The 15,175-nt window shown below is 31.3% G+C and overlaps 1 protein-coding gene across 1 annotated transcript in view; it reads left to right on the top strand.

Moving 5' to 3' along the window:
* The window catches only part of Stpg2 (sperm tail PG-rich repeat containing 2), a 501,428-nt gene extending 494,902 nt beyond the window's left edge, over nucleotides 1–6,526 (top strand). Inside the window, exon 11 of the mRNA XM_078020746.1 lies at nucleotides 6,297–6,526. Coding sequence (XP_077876872.1) covers nucleotides 6,297–6,467 — 171 coding nt within the window. The 3' untranslated portion in view covers nucleotides 6,468–6,526. The remainder of the gene's footprint in view (nucleotides 1–6,296) is intronic.
* Nucleotides 6,527–15,175: the final 8,649 nt, after the last annotated feature.

Genomic DNA, 15,175 nt, shown 5'->3' on the forward strand with positions numbered 1-15,175 from the left:
TACTACTACATTTCAATTAACATGGTTAGAATGTGTGTGTGGGGTGTGTGTGTGTGTGTGTGTGTGTGTGTGTGTGTGTGTGTATGTGTGTGAGTGTGTTTGTGTGTGTGTGTGTGAGTGTGTGTGTGTGTGTGTGTATGGTATGTGAATGAGAGAGAAGGAGAGTGCAAGCACACCACATTTGGAAAAGATGTGAAGAAAAACAAAATGCAAATATGCTTTGGGAAGGTGCTTGGTAGGTTCTGTAAAACAAAATATATGGATAGTTTATAACCCAGTAGTTACACATACAGGTATGTAATCAACAGAAATGTGTACATGAAAGTGCCAAAATACATGTACTATGATAGACAGCAGCACTAACTTTAATTATTATAAATATAATGGTCATCAGAAGTAGAATAGGTAAAGTACATTGTAGTGTATTTATAAAATGGAAAAAGAAACATAAAAGAAAACTAAGAATTAATGTTATACACAACCACATGGACCTATATCATAAGCATGATGTTGAATACATGAAGCCAGACACAAAAGGAAATGCACTGTGTGATTCCATTACTGAAAGCCCCAAATCAGGAAAACTAATCTAATAACAATGGGAGAAGGCAGTACTGGTGACTCTTGCAGGCTCTGAAATAGATATGGGGGTTTGTGCTTGAGTGGGTGACATAGGAACCTTCTGGAAGACTGGTGAACTTTTGGTTCTTGACATGAGTTCTGCTTACACAAGAGTGTTCACTTTTTGAAAATTTATTATGTCATATTTGCATACTTTTCTATAATGTATATTATAATTTGAATAAATATTTACTTAAATACATGATTAATTTTAGAAGGTTAAATATGTAATAGCAGCTGCTGGGAGAAATGGTACATACTTGTAATCCCAGTGACCCAGGAGTCTAAGGCAGGAGAATCTGGTTCAAGTCTTTCCCAGGAAACCCCATTAAAGATTTTCAGATTGCTCTCCAAATCCAGCTTGTGATAGCTTCCTTCTCTTACTTTTCTACTTATTATGAACTTGTGTACTATGTATTGGGTTATTTTTTATTTTGCTTTATTTCCCCTCTAGTGAATCAGAAGCTCCTTTTTTCTATTCTATATTACTTAGAACTATGCCTAATGTAGACATATGACTCTATTTTTTCCTTTAAATGGGGAACTTTGGCCTTAATTCATTTCTAGAAAATTCTCAGTTAAGATTATTTTGTGTAATACTTATCCATTTTCTTTATTTCTTTCTAATTATTTGAAAGACTGAAATGTCAGAGGAAGATATTATATAACAACACAAGGAAAAAAATAGAACATGTGTCCCTTTAGTACCTGTAAGAGAGTGTTGGGTAGAATTTTTCCAAATAGACTAGATGAATGGAAAGACCAAAACAGCTCAATAATACAAATTTTATAAAACATTAGGTGAAAAATAAATTTGAAGCCCTTTAACATCAAGGCTAACATCGTTGGGAGTGCAGTGTAGTTCAGTGATATAGCATGTGCTTAGCATGCATGAGGGCCTGGGTTAAAGTCCCAGAATTTTTTTTAAAAGCCTGACTTCTTTGTTTTTAAAGAGGCTTACTTTTCATTGCTTGGTGCTAGACTGAGTAGAAGACTTTTTTCAGGGAAAGATGATTTGCAACCATAGAAGTGAAAGCAGTTTAACACATGATAGTCATAGAGAAGAGTCTTAATTTTGAGGTTACATTTCATTTCAACATTTATTTTGAAAAAAAATTCAAATGTTGAATTTCACCTAACAATGAAGATATTCTCTTGTGTAAACAAAAGCTATTATTAAATTCAAGAAATTTTAAATTGTTACAATACTATTATTGATCTTTCTAATATGCATTCAGAATCATCCATTACATTCAATTACCACGTACTTTTAATCTCCTTTAATCTAGGACAAGTCTTCAGTCTTTGTTTTTTATTATAGTGACTTTTAAAAAACTATCTGGTAAGCTTTGTTTTAATATTTATTTATACTGTCTTCTAAAATTTGTACTTCTAATCACTGGAGCAAAAGTTAACAGGTAACTGTCCTCTCATTTTTCTCAGGGAACAATGTTTTGAATTATTTTTTTCCTTACTGTACTTTGAAAAGGCATTCATCACCCCACAGTTGTCAGGGGGGGAGTGGGGAATATATATGGTTTTATCCTAAAAACATAGAAATTAAAAATACCCTAATAATCTGTGACTAGAATGTTTTAAATAGTGTATTTTACTGCACATAAAGATATACACTATGTTATAATTTCAGTGAAAACTATAAATGATGGCAAATTCAAATATATTCTAATATATTTCATAATGAGTTTGAGCCAGAAACATAGCTTTTAACATTGTATTGATTTTACCTCAATTGTAATTCATATTTCAAACACATTTATAATAATTTCAATGAAATGGCATATATAAATTGTTCTTTAGCTCTGATTAATTTTAAATCAGTTTTGCAGACCATAGAACACAGAATATAAAAAGCCTAAGTGGACGTTAGACTGCTCTTTGCTGCAGTCAAGTACTTTCAGATACTTTGGTATTCTGAAAACTACAATCTGAACATGATTTCAATGCACATCAAATACACTGAAGACCCATCTCATATTCATTCCTATCTTTAGGTGGAAAATGCTTTGAATTTAAAATAACTATTTTCATCTCTCTAGTAAGAATGCCACTCTTTTTACTTCTGCCACTTGCATATGATTTCAGAGGAAGCAAGTTGTTAATTATATGTTTTTGCATAGTTAAGAACTTATGATTATGTGCTGTCATCCATATCACTTCATTTTTTTTTCACTCAATGTAATAATCTTAAAGTTTAGCTTTTTGGTCATTGCCACATATTCATCATGGTTATTTATGTCATTAAATATTAATTCTATCTAGCTTCCTGTTGATATTGCCTAAAGACTATCTTTATGCTCTAATTACTGCCTCTGCTCCTTTGTCAAAGGTCAGTTGAATATATTTGGGTAGGTATATTCCTGGGCTCTGTGTTCTGTTTCATTGATCTATTTATTGTTCTTTCACCAATACCATAGTGTCTTAATTGCTTTAGCTTTATCATAAGTCTTGAATTAGAGCACATAAATTTTGATATTAAATAGTAGCCTTGTTTTCAAATTTGATATTCTAACTGTATAAAATAGCTTCATATTTTAGGAATAATTTCTAAAACATTGTCAAAAGTTCTTTTTTAGAAAATTTGAAAGACTTTACTAGAGTTCTTATTATGTAAAAGGAGCAATATAATAAATACTATTTCAGATACCTTCCAGAGAAGAATCAAAATAATTTCCTAAAATAAATTCTAAATCAAATATGCATTAGCATTTTCTTCTAGGTATTATAATATTACACTTTTCAAACATTTACATTTGCACAAGTCTTTAATGTCTAGAAATAATAATCATTTATTTCTTTAGAAATATGAAACTGATCATTCCAGTACTTGTGACCTTTGACTATATCCTTTCCAGTTGATTGAAATAACAATTTTATTATACACTAAATGCCTACATGCATATTACCCTAGAAAACTACTTTCTACTGAATTTACCACCTGTTTGGGGGATTTAGCCACATTTTTTAAAAATTTTAAAATATATGATACCATCTTAGTCTCCTAATCTTTCTCATAAGAACTTTCAATATCAGGCCTCTTTAGAGCCAGGAGCCTTTGGGAAAGGATATAGAAAGAACTCATGTGGTGTATAGCCACAGGAATAATTTAATTTCTTGCCTCTACTATAGATGAAACCTCACACTTCCATTCTACTTCGATTTCCCTGGTGTCCAGCTTCAGACATGCTAGTATCTCAGGTTGATCTTGATCCTATGCCAGAAACAAAGTTGACTATGCTTATTTCTATGATTGTGCAGAGTGTTGAGTCAGGACTTAAAGTTGCAGCCTCTCAATATTATATTAACTCTGATATTTCACTCCCAATGACATTACTTGATTTCTTCATTTCTAAAGAACAACAAATTTTCAACTTTCTGAAACAGCATTTCTGCTTGGAAGAAAGTTGGTTGGGGATGGTAGATAGGAGTGCTGAATTGGTTCTCTAACTCTCCTTTCAGGACATTGCCGTCTTCATTACATCTTTCAGTAATTCTTTAAAAATCTCAATTGATCAGTATTCTATCCCTGTTTTTCAAATTAGGATTTTCCCTAATACATATTTCTTGGGTCATTTATTTCTATGATAATTTGAGTGAAAAAGAAAAACAAACAAGAAGACAAAATGGAAATTCCCTCAGTATCTTTTATTTATTTCAAAACATAATGGTTTTATCCTATAATCCTTTCAACAAAAGACAACACTTTTTTAACAATGCCAATACCTCCAAATATCTTATGCTGTTGGAAATAATATTCTTTCTAATTTTACTTTAAGGGTGTGCTTGGGTAATCTATCTCAATGAACATTCAGTATTGTGTACATTGCTGAGCTCAGATCTCATTGTACCTTGCCAGTTATTTTTCTCTATCTACAAGAATAAAATTTGTTTTTAAATAACTTAATACAAATATTTACTCTCAGGAGGATACTATGCAAGATATTAATAGTTGCATAACAGTTTTGGTACAATAGATTGATATGCTTTACACTTTATTGTTTATTTTTGGTACCAGGGAACCCCTAGAGGCTTTATTTATTTATTTATTTATTTATAGTATCTTTGAACCCCTAGGGGGCTGGCCAATGAACCACATCACCAGTCCTTTGTATTTTTTATTTTGAGACAGAGTCTCTAAGTTGCTTAGGGCCTTGCTAAATTGCAGAGTTTGGCTTTGAACTTTCAGTCCTCTTGCCTTGGCCTCCTGAGCCTCTGGGGTCACAGGTATGTGCCACTATGCTGGGCTCACATACTCACTCATTGAATCCTCATAACAATACTACAAGATAGGTATTATTTTATCATTCTTATTTCCAAACAAAACACAGAGAGGTTAAGAGGTTACTCATGAAGACACAGAAAAATTTCAAGCTGTTATCTACTAAACCATATTGTTTCTAAACCCAGGAATACTTTATATATTTTAATTCAATTAGTATACCTACAAAACATATATAAAGTAGGTAGCATTGAGTCCTTTTGAAAAATTGGGACATTGAAGTTCAGGAAGTGGTGGCAACCTTCCTGAGGTCACAGATAATTGGAAGTATCCAAGAGTCTAAATTTGTACTGAGAGCTGTTAATTTTACTTCTTCAAAATCTGACTTTAAACCTGTAGCTATCATCTTATAACATGCAGGCAACAGTGGAAAACTATAAACCTAACATGTACTTGGAAACTTAATCTCAGTTCTCAACTTCTTCATGTATCCTACTGTATATGTTCTTGGGGAAGGGAGTGTGAATCAGAAAGAAAAGTGTTGTCCTCAGAGATATTTATAAGTGCACCGTTTAATTTTGATGTAGTTGAGAAGTGGGGATGGGGTTCTGTATTTCTTAAGGTGATTGATTTCTAAGGTAATAAATCCATGCAGGTAACACAGTCTGTTAAAAAAGTAAAAAAAAAAAAAAAAACTTTTCATATTCATTGTAATAGTTACATATATGTCAAAACTCACCAAATTGCATGGTTCAAATATGTGCATTTTATTGTACTTCAATTTTACCTCATTAAATCTATAGAAAATAAAAAGAAAAAAAAGAAAAGGAAATGTTGATAGAGATATGTTAAGGACTGGTACTTGTCCCAAAGAAGGCACTCAAATAAATATTCGCTAAATGAAAACTCAATTATTTTAGTATTGTCTTAAATTCTTGCTTTATCTCAATGTTCTCATTGGTATGTTAAATAGTTGAAGATAAATACACTCATATTAGTACTGCATGTCCACAGTACTAAAAATATTTTGGACATATGTATATAATAAATACTTGTTGAAAGGATCAATGTTGAGAAAAAATTAGTATATAACTTTATTGGAAACAAAATGTATTTTAAGAATAGCAATTGTTGATATTAACATATACAAAAATGCACACTTAAAAAAATATTATAGGTTTCACCAAATTCCTAAAATATTATTATGACTTGTTAAGAATATTAATATACTTTAGCTAAATTTATGACTAATAACATTTTATATTTTCAAATGTATTTATAACTATTAACCCTAGGAATCCATATGTAATATATTAATGAGTGGTGTTGATAAGTTAGTTTACATTAATGAGCTTATTATTCATTATGAAAAACAATTTTTCAAAGTTTATGAGTTGTGTGATTAAAATATGCTTTTGTTGTGTTTGAATCTCTACAGCTCAGTCCATTTATAAGACATTCTGTCCTGAAGAGAACATTCAATATTACTCTGCTAAATTCTTTCCTGACTAAGAGAGAAAATTCTCCTACTACAGAACAAAAAGCCAAAAAAAGAACAACCAGGAGGCAAATAGAAGCTTCTAATGGTGAGTGTGCCTATACTCACTGAATCATATAGTTGCTATGTATTTACAATGCTAAATTAACTGTCATACTTATTCATATAATTTTTCTGTTTTCCAAATAGTATATTTACATCCCTATTCGAGAGATTGGCTATGTTTATGACCCTGAGAAGTAACTAACACATTTTAACAAAGGATAATTTACATAATTCTAGAAATAAGTGTTGATCTGATATTTATAAAGTCTGTTTTTCATTTTGCCTTTGATCCAAAGATGGAAGAGTTACCTTAATGAGGTGTGACAGCCTTTTAATCAACATACTTTTTGAATATAAACAAATAAAAATTTTATGTTATGCTTTCATTAATTATTCTGGAATTGCATCACATTGTAATATTTAGGCACTTTGTTTTGCCAAATTATTCGATCAATAAAATTTGGACTAAGGGTAGATATTTTCATATAAAGAACTAATAGATACTGAACTATGAGTTAAATATTAAGTATATCATAATGACTTTAGGCTTTTTTTTTTTTGGAAGATGGTATGGAACTTAAACAATATGATGTTATTGTATTCCAGAAATTTCTTCTCATTTCAGTTATCTAATCAATGAAATAGTATTGAATTTTTGTAATCTACCATGATTAGATTAATTACTAGAGAACTAGATTCTAAACAAAATTATACATTAAAGCAATAAAATATGTTTTGTATCTTATATATCATTAAACTATTTATTGGAATAATAGATCAACTTTATATACTGGAGATGCCATCTAAGTTTATTCTTGCTACAGATAAGAACCACTGTTATTAACAATAGTTGTCACTAGCCATGTAAGACCACTGAGTAATTAAAATGTGAGTATATTTCAAATTGACATATGCTCTAAGTCACCAGATTTTGAAGATGGAGTTTTTAAAAAGATATAAAATATCTTATTAGTAATATTTTGTATTTATTACATGTTAAAAATATTTCTGATATACTGGGTTAAATAATTTTTTGTTAAGATTATATACATTTAGCTGGGCATGGTAGCATATGCCTAGAATTCCAGCTGCTCAGGAGGCTGAGTCAGGAGAATTTCAAATTCAAAATCAGTCTCAGCAATTTAGCAAGACCCTTAGCAACTTAGTGAGAACCCTGTCCCAAAATTTTAAAAAATAAAATAAAAAGAAGGGAGGCTCTAGGGATATGGCTCAGTGATTAAGCATCCCTTGGTTTAATCCCTGGTACAAAAAAAAAAGGTTTATATATACTTTTTATTTTATATGATCATTAGAAAGCATAACATTTTTCTATGGCTAAAATCATATTTTTGTTAGTCAGTGACAGTCTAGAACTACCAAGTATAGAAGTAGTGAATTTATCAATAAATTCGATAGAAAAACAATGTCTTTATTTCATTTCCTTCCTTCCTTCCTTCCTTCCTTCCTTCCTTCCTTCCTTCCTTCCTTCCTTCCTTCCTTCCTTCCTTTCTTTCTTTCTTTCAGGATATTTTTGCTAGATAAATAATTCCAGGTTGGCACCAATTGTCTTTCAGCATTTTTTAGATATTAGTGTATTATGTTCTGCTTTCTGCTGAAATATTTTTTCTTTAAAGATTGTGTTTTTATTATCTGACTGTTTGTATAACTTTTCTTTATAAATTAAAAAAATCAGTTTGCACTAATTTTCTAGGTTTTTGCCTTCTGTCTCAGTGCTCCCCAATGTTTGTTAATATTCTGACTCATGTGGGTTGATGTCTTTTTATCAGTCATGGAAAATTCTCACTTATTTTATTTTAAAACTAATTTTATAATACCCTTCCCTCCTAGTTTGAAAATGCAGTTATAGGTTCTAAATCCTTTACCATGTCCAATGTATCTCATGTTCTTTTGTATATTGTCACTCTACTTTTCTCTTTGTATCTCAGTCTTTTTATTCTCCTCCTGACATGCCTAGTAAATTTGATCAAATGTTGCACATTGCTTATGAAAAATTACAATTTGATTCTTTGCCTCCTACTGCCTCCAGACAGGATATCCTTTTGCTGTCTCTCAGGTACCTTGAATGTGACAGATCCATTTTTCTAGAGTTGGATTGTGTTTACTGAGAGCTAGATTTCCCATTTTTTTTAGAGCTGATGTAATTCTCATTAGCCCTATTCTTAGATTGTAATCTTTGTAGATTCTATCAAAAAGTCAGGGATAGTCACTAGAGCATCTCTTGCAATTTCTTTTTCCTCACCCTCTGAAACTCTAAGTACTCTGTCAGGCTGCCCAACTCTTTAGCTGCCACTTACAATGCTACAAGTTAGCTTTTTGACCTCATACCAAATAACATTTGGCAAATACTTTGAGGATCCCAAATGATACAATATCAGGTTCCCTCCATGTTTTCCCCTTCTCTGAAATCTAGCCTGCTCAAATCTTACTTTCTTTTTGTCTCTATTCATCCAGAGCATGCTAAAATGTCAGGTTAGATTTCTACCAACTTTGTGTTTGTCCCATACTTTTCATATTGTACTATTTAGGAAGTTATTCCTCAAGCACAAAATAAGGCTCACTTCAGTGTTGTTCCCTCCTCACCTTTCTCACCAGGTTCCTGACCTTTCAAGACCAGGCGTGCTGATGGCATGCTGAAACACCCATTCACTTAAATAGATTTAGGCAGAAATCATTTCTCTAATTTTTCTCAGTAATATACTCTGCAATATATTACCCTCTGCTACATCTGAAATTCCCTCTTTACCACAATTTATCAAACTCTTTTCTTTTATCTATCAAATAATTCCTAAAAATCTTATATCTTCAGTGGACATTTTCAACTGGAGCAGAATATCTTCTAGACAATGTATCCTGACACATAACCACTTACTCATCATCCCACTGGAAGCACTTGTCCTTTTTATAAGTGCTACTGGGAATGGAATCCAGGGCCTCATACATACTGGAGCAAGCACATGTACTTCATAAGGAAATACATTTACTTGTTAATTTTATTTGCATATTTATTAGTTTTAAGAATTATTATTTTTGTCACATTATAAACCAAAGCAATACATCAAAGCTATGTGTTTAATTATTTAACTATTTTTACATGGTGTTGTACAAAAACAGTTCCTTCCAAAAGGGTTTAGCATTCCAGATGTGCCCACATCCTGAACTCTCTGTGAAGAAAGGCTTCAGAAGGCAAAGCCCCCTATTTAATTTTTCCATTATACATGACAGAGACACCTTTCTATCTTTTCTGTTTGTACACATGCCTATCATTAAAATTGGAGACTCAAAAAAAAAAAACTACTAGATTTGCATTCAGAATTGTTCTGCATTTCAGTAAATATAGTGCCATTTTTTGAGGCTCCCTTCTTTAATTAACTTTCATGAGAAACAATTTTATCCCACAATTAGCAGTTTAATGCTTGGCTGAGCTACTATACTAACTCAAAAGAAAAGTAAATGAGTTGACATGTTCAGATGACTGTTATCAGCTTAACTCAAGTTTGCTTGAATGAAGAGGGAAAAAGTTAGATAACAGAAGAGTGTGTGTTGCATGATTGAAAATGGGGAGAATCAGCATCTGAACAGGAAAATCATGTCAGATGGCAACAGTGATGTCACCAGAACAAATTCTCTGGACCATGTAGGTTTACTTTGTGTCAAGTCATGTTTTCTTAAATGTTCCTAGTCACAGAAGAAGCCAGCATAAACTATTTTTGTCATATGCATGAAGCTTGGTGAAAAAAAATTGATATTTTTCCTAAGGTAGAAAATAGTAGAGCCTCTTATATGTTACAAGTGCATATTATAAGTAACTTCATTATAAAAAGAGCCTCATTCCTAAAATATTTATCAATGGTCATATCAATGTATTAATTTATGTTCTGACAGATTCAATAGCTCATTTTGTTGGTACTTATTTTTTCTCTCTCAGTCAACACATCATCTTATTAGGTGCCCTACTATCATGATATAATGTCTACACAATTGCAGGTATAATTGTAGGTATTACTTTAATATTCATTTTTAACAAGCTCAAGTCCCCAGCACAGTCATTAAGACAAACCAAATGGCAGGATTATGACATAGTATGAGTTACCTGATTATGCTTAATTAATTTACTTAGCAGAAAGGGGCATTCTATAAAATGTGCCTTTTATTTCAGGTAATGTAACTAGAGGAGAAATCTGAAAGAATATTTTGGCTTTGGTAGATAACTACAATATAAATATCATTTACTAAAAACCTTTTCTTTCCCAACAGATACATTATGAAGGTAATATCTGTTAATATAAAGGTAAGCTGACAGTTCTCTTACAAAGAAATACTTCCAGTTTGATGATGTCCTCCATCACTTGCTCAAAGGGACATAATTGTTCTTCTAACCTCTAGAGATAGAAAAATCTGTTCTTATAAGATTTAATTCTTTTTCCCCTCAAAAATTTTCCGGTTACAAAAGCATTATATATATTCATTGCCTTTTTTTCTAAAAACAAATTACTGATGTTTCAGTATAAAATACAGTGCTGAATAAAGACATGTGATAAAAAATTTTCAGTTTTAGAATTTCATTCTCTAAGCAGAGAATGAAGTTACTTTCCAAATTCCAGGCATGCTGAAACAAAGTAAACGATGCTATTATGGTATGGGCCTTTCACCTGACTTATTTTCTTATGCTTTCTTTCTCTAAAACTTTAAAACTAGGTTATTCAATTATGAAAAGAATATTCAATACGTTTTATTTATGTAAATTTTATGTGCAAATAACATAACAGGGAAAATGAGATTATGAGGTTTATATGAAACAACAATGAATTTTCTTTAATAGCCTACATATTTGGTGTATAGAATGTTACTTTTTAAATATGTATCCTATGACTTCTGAATTTGTTCAGCAGTTTAAACAGCTTTTTGTAGAGTATTTAGATTTTTATTTGTATAAAGTCATGTCTTCTGCAAACAAGAATAATTTAGTTTCTTCCTTTCCAACTTTGATGGCTTTTATTTCTTTCTCTTGTCTGATTGTTCTTGCTAAGACATCCAGTATTATATTAAATAGAAGTAGTAAAAGTGGACATCTTAGTCTTATTCCTGATATTTTAGTTAGGGGAAATATTTTTAGTTTTTCTCATGCAGTGTAATATTGGCTATGGGTTTTTCATATATGCACTTTTGTATTTGGAGTTTTATTCCTTTTACATCTAATTGTTGAGAGTTTTTATTATGAAGATATACTGAATCTATCAAATGTTTTTGTTGCACCTATTGAAATGACCAGGATTTATCCTTCATTCTGTGAATGTGTTTGTCACATTTATTGATTTGTGTATGTTGAATCATCCTTTTATCCCTGGGATGAATCCTATTTGATTATGGTATATGATATTTTTGATGTGATGCTGAATTTGTTTGTAGTTTTTTTGGAAATTTGTGCATCTATAGACACCTATGATGTGGATATTTCATTTTTTTAGTTGTATATTTATCTGATTTTGGTATCAGAGTACCACTGACCTCATAAAGAGTTTGGCAGAGGTCATTTCATTTCAACTTTTGGAACAGTTTAAGAAGAAATGGAATTAAAGACTCTATAATGTTTTATAAAATTCATCAATAAATTCTTCAGGTCTGGACTTTTTTTGATGGAAGACTTTGAATTACTGCTTTATTTTCATTGCTCATTATTGGTCTGTTTAGATCTTCTATTTCTTCTTAATTCAGTTTTGATAAGTTGTATATTTTCATGAATTTATTAATTTCTTCTAGGTTTTATAAGTTTTTAGCATGTAATTGTTCATAATAGTTTCTTATGATCCTTTGTATTTCTTTTTTTTAGTTCAAAGTCCTTTATTTTCTACTGGTAATCATAATAGCTAAAAAATATGATGCTTAACATGTCAATTGTTATTCTAAATGCTTTTCATTTATTAACTACTTTAATCCCCACAATGACCTAAGGCAGATTTCACATTGACACATAATTTTACAGAGTGCATTACAATTTTATGCCTAAGACCCATGACATAAAATAAACAAATAGTAAAAAGAGACTACTTACAGTAAAATTATTCCAGTAATGAACAATTTCTTCAACATTTCTGACAGGTTTAAATAGGAAATGCTTCTTACATTCATCCCAGTCCACTGTCATTGACCCATCAAGATCTATGCTGTACATTTTTTAAAAAAGAATATGCTCAAATAGAAATTGTGCTTCATAAGTTTCAAAAACATTAAAATGAAATCAAGTCAGAAAATCTGGATTATAGTAAATCTCTGTCCATTGTTACTTTTGTGATATGGAGGCCACCTAACAGCCCTGAACTCCAATTTGTGTGGGAATAATTCCTACAATAAGGAACTATTCAGAGTATTAAATGAGATGATATATACAATGTCACCATAAATTATAAAGAATTTCAGAAAATGATCCCTTATATTTCTGTATATCAGTTGTAATCTTTTATTTTTCATCCCTGGTTTTTATTTTGGGTCTTCTTTACTTTTTTCTTGGTTAGTCTAACTAAAGCTTTGTAAATTTTATCCCTCTCAAAAAAATAACTCTTGGTTTCATTGATCTTTATAGTGCTTTTTAAGATTCAGTTTATTTCAGTTTTGATCTGCTATTATTTCTTTCCTTATATCAACTTGAGTTTTGATTTGTTCTTTCAGTTCTCAGTCCTTGCAGTGTATTATTAGATCTGTTATCTGAGACTGAATTTTTGATGTATTTGTTGCTATAAATTACTATATCTGTGTTATTTTATTGTATTCCACAAATTTGTTGCTGTTTTGTCATTTTTCTTTATTTCTACATTTTTTACTTTCCTTTTGATTTCTTCTGTTACCCATTGGTCATTTAGGATTATGTTATTTAATTTCCATATATTTCTATACTTTCCATTCTTTTTGTCATTGATTTATAGTTTTGTTCCATTTTGGTCTGAGAAGATAAATAGTATGATTTCAATTTTAAAAATTTGTTGAGACTATTATAGCCTAATAAATTATCTATGCTGGAGAATGTTATATGAACTGATGAAAAAAATTCTCACGTATTCTGCTACTGTTGGATGAAATGTTTCTTAAGTATCTATTAGGTTCATTTGCTCTATAGTATGGTTCAACTCAGATGTTTATTTGTTGATTTTCTGTCAGGACAATTTGAGGAAAAGTGGGTGTTGAAGTCCTCACTATTATTGTGGTGAAGTCCATATCTCCTTTTAGATCTAATATTATTTGTCTTCTATATTTCGGTTGCATGTTGGGGGCATATATATAATTGTTATATCTTTTGCTAAATTGAACTTTTACCAATATATATGATCTTCTTTGTCTCTTTCTGTTTTTAATTTGAAGTCTGCTCACTTTGTGTTTCTAATTGCATGATATATTTTTTCCAACTCTTCACTGTTAGACTCTGGATGACTTTTTCAGTAAAATGAGTTTCTTTCAGGTAGTATATAGTTTGGTATTTAATGAAAAAATCTTATCAGCCTATATCCTTTGATTGAATTTAATTTATTTAAAGTCAAGTTTATTATTGATAGGTATAAACTTTCTCCTGTCATTTTGCTAATTATTTTTCCTTGATTTTAACATTTTTTTCCTTTCTACCTTTCTCATGTTTTTTTATATAATTTGATAGGTTTGATTCTCTTTATTTTCTCTTTGGAGTATCTATTTTTCTAGTTAGTTCTATATATTTATGTCTGTTCATAATGATGGTTATTATCTTTCTATTTCTAGGACTCTGTTAAGTATTTCTTATAGGTCTTATCTTATTTTCTCAGTTTCAGCTTATCTGGGAAAGATTATTTTTCCTTTATGGTTTTGAAAGGTAGTTTTGCTGGGTATAATATTCTTAGATGGCAGGGTTTTTATTTCTTTTTTTCTTTTATTACTTTGAATAGATCACCAGTTTTCTTTCTGGTCAGTAAAGATTTGCTGAGATTTCTGCTGTATGTCTAATGGGTACCCTCTTATATGTGGCTTGACACATTTCTCTTGCTATTTTCAGGATTCTCTCTGTCTAGTACTTTTGATATTTTGACAATAATATGCCTTGATGAAGGTCTATTTTGGTTAAATCTGATTGGTATTCTTTGACATTCATGTGTATAGACATCCATATCTCTGCTGAGAGCCATAGCCAAGTAGGAATGACACATTGCATTTTGGTTTGAAAGGTGACCCTGCTCAGGGATTAGGGTGGCTCCAGGTTTAGGGTGGATCCTGCTGGAATAGGGCAGCTCCAGGTTTAGGGTGGATCCTGCTGGGAATAGGGCGGCTCCAGGATTAGGGTGTATCCTGCTGCCTCAGGCGCCTGCTCCTTTAGAATTCCTGTTGAGTTCTCATGGGGTTCTGAGAGTATTTGTATGCAGAGCCCAGTGGTGAAGGGAGTGTATTTTCCCAGAACGTGCATGTAGAGTGTCAGTGAGAGTTCGTGCATGTAGAGTGTCAGTGAGAGTTCGGGAATAAAGAGTTGCTATTTGAATCTACAAGGCTTTTGGTGGTTCCTCGGTTATTTTGTGCCCAGCCAGACTGTGGCATATCTCTTTGAAAATTTGTGAGGTTTTCAGTTATTATTTCATGAAGTAGGTTTTCAGTGCCTTTCTCTTCATGTTCTGAAATCCCTATAGTGCAAACATTTGTTCAGTTAGTGTTTCATAAAACTCATAGGCCTTATTCATTCTTTTAAATTATCTTCCCCTCCTCTTCCTTCTTTTTCTTCTCTTCTTCCTCCATCTCCTTCTTCTCAT

Source organism: Ictidomys tridecemlineatus, chromosome 9, assembly GCF_052094955.1.
Source record: "Ictidomys tridecemlineatus isolate mIctTri1 chromosome 9, mIctTri1.hap1, whole genome shotgun sequence".
Taxonomy (NCBI): Eukaryota; Metazoa; Chordata; class Mammalia; order Rodentia; family Sciuridae; genus Ictidomys; species Ictidomys tridecemlineatus.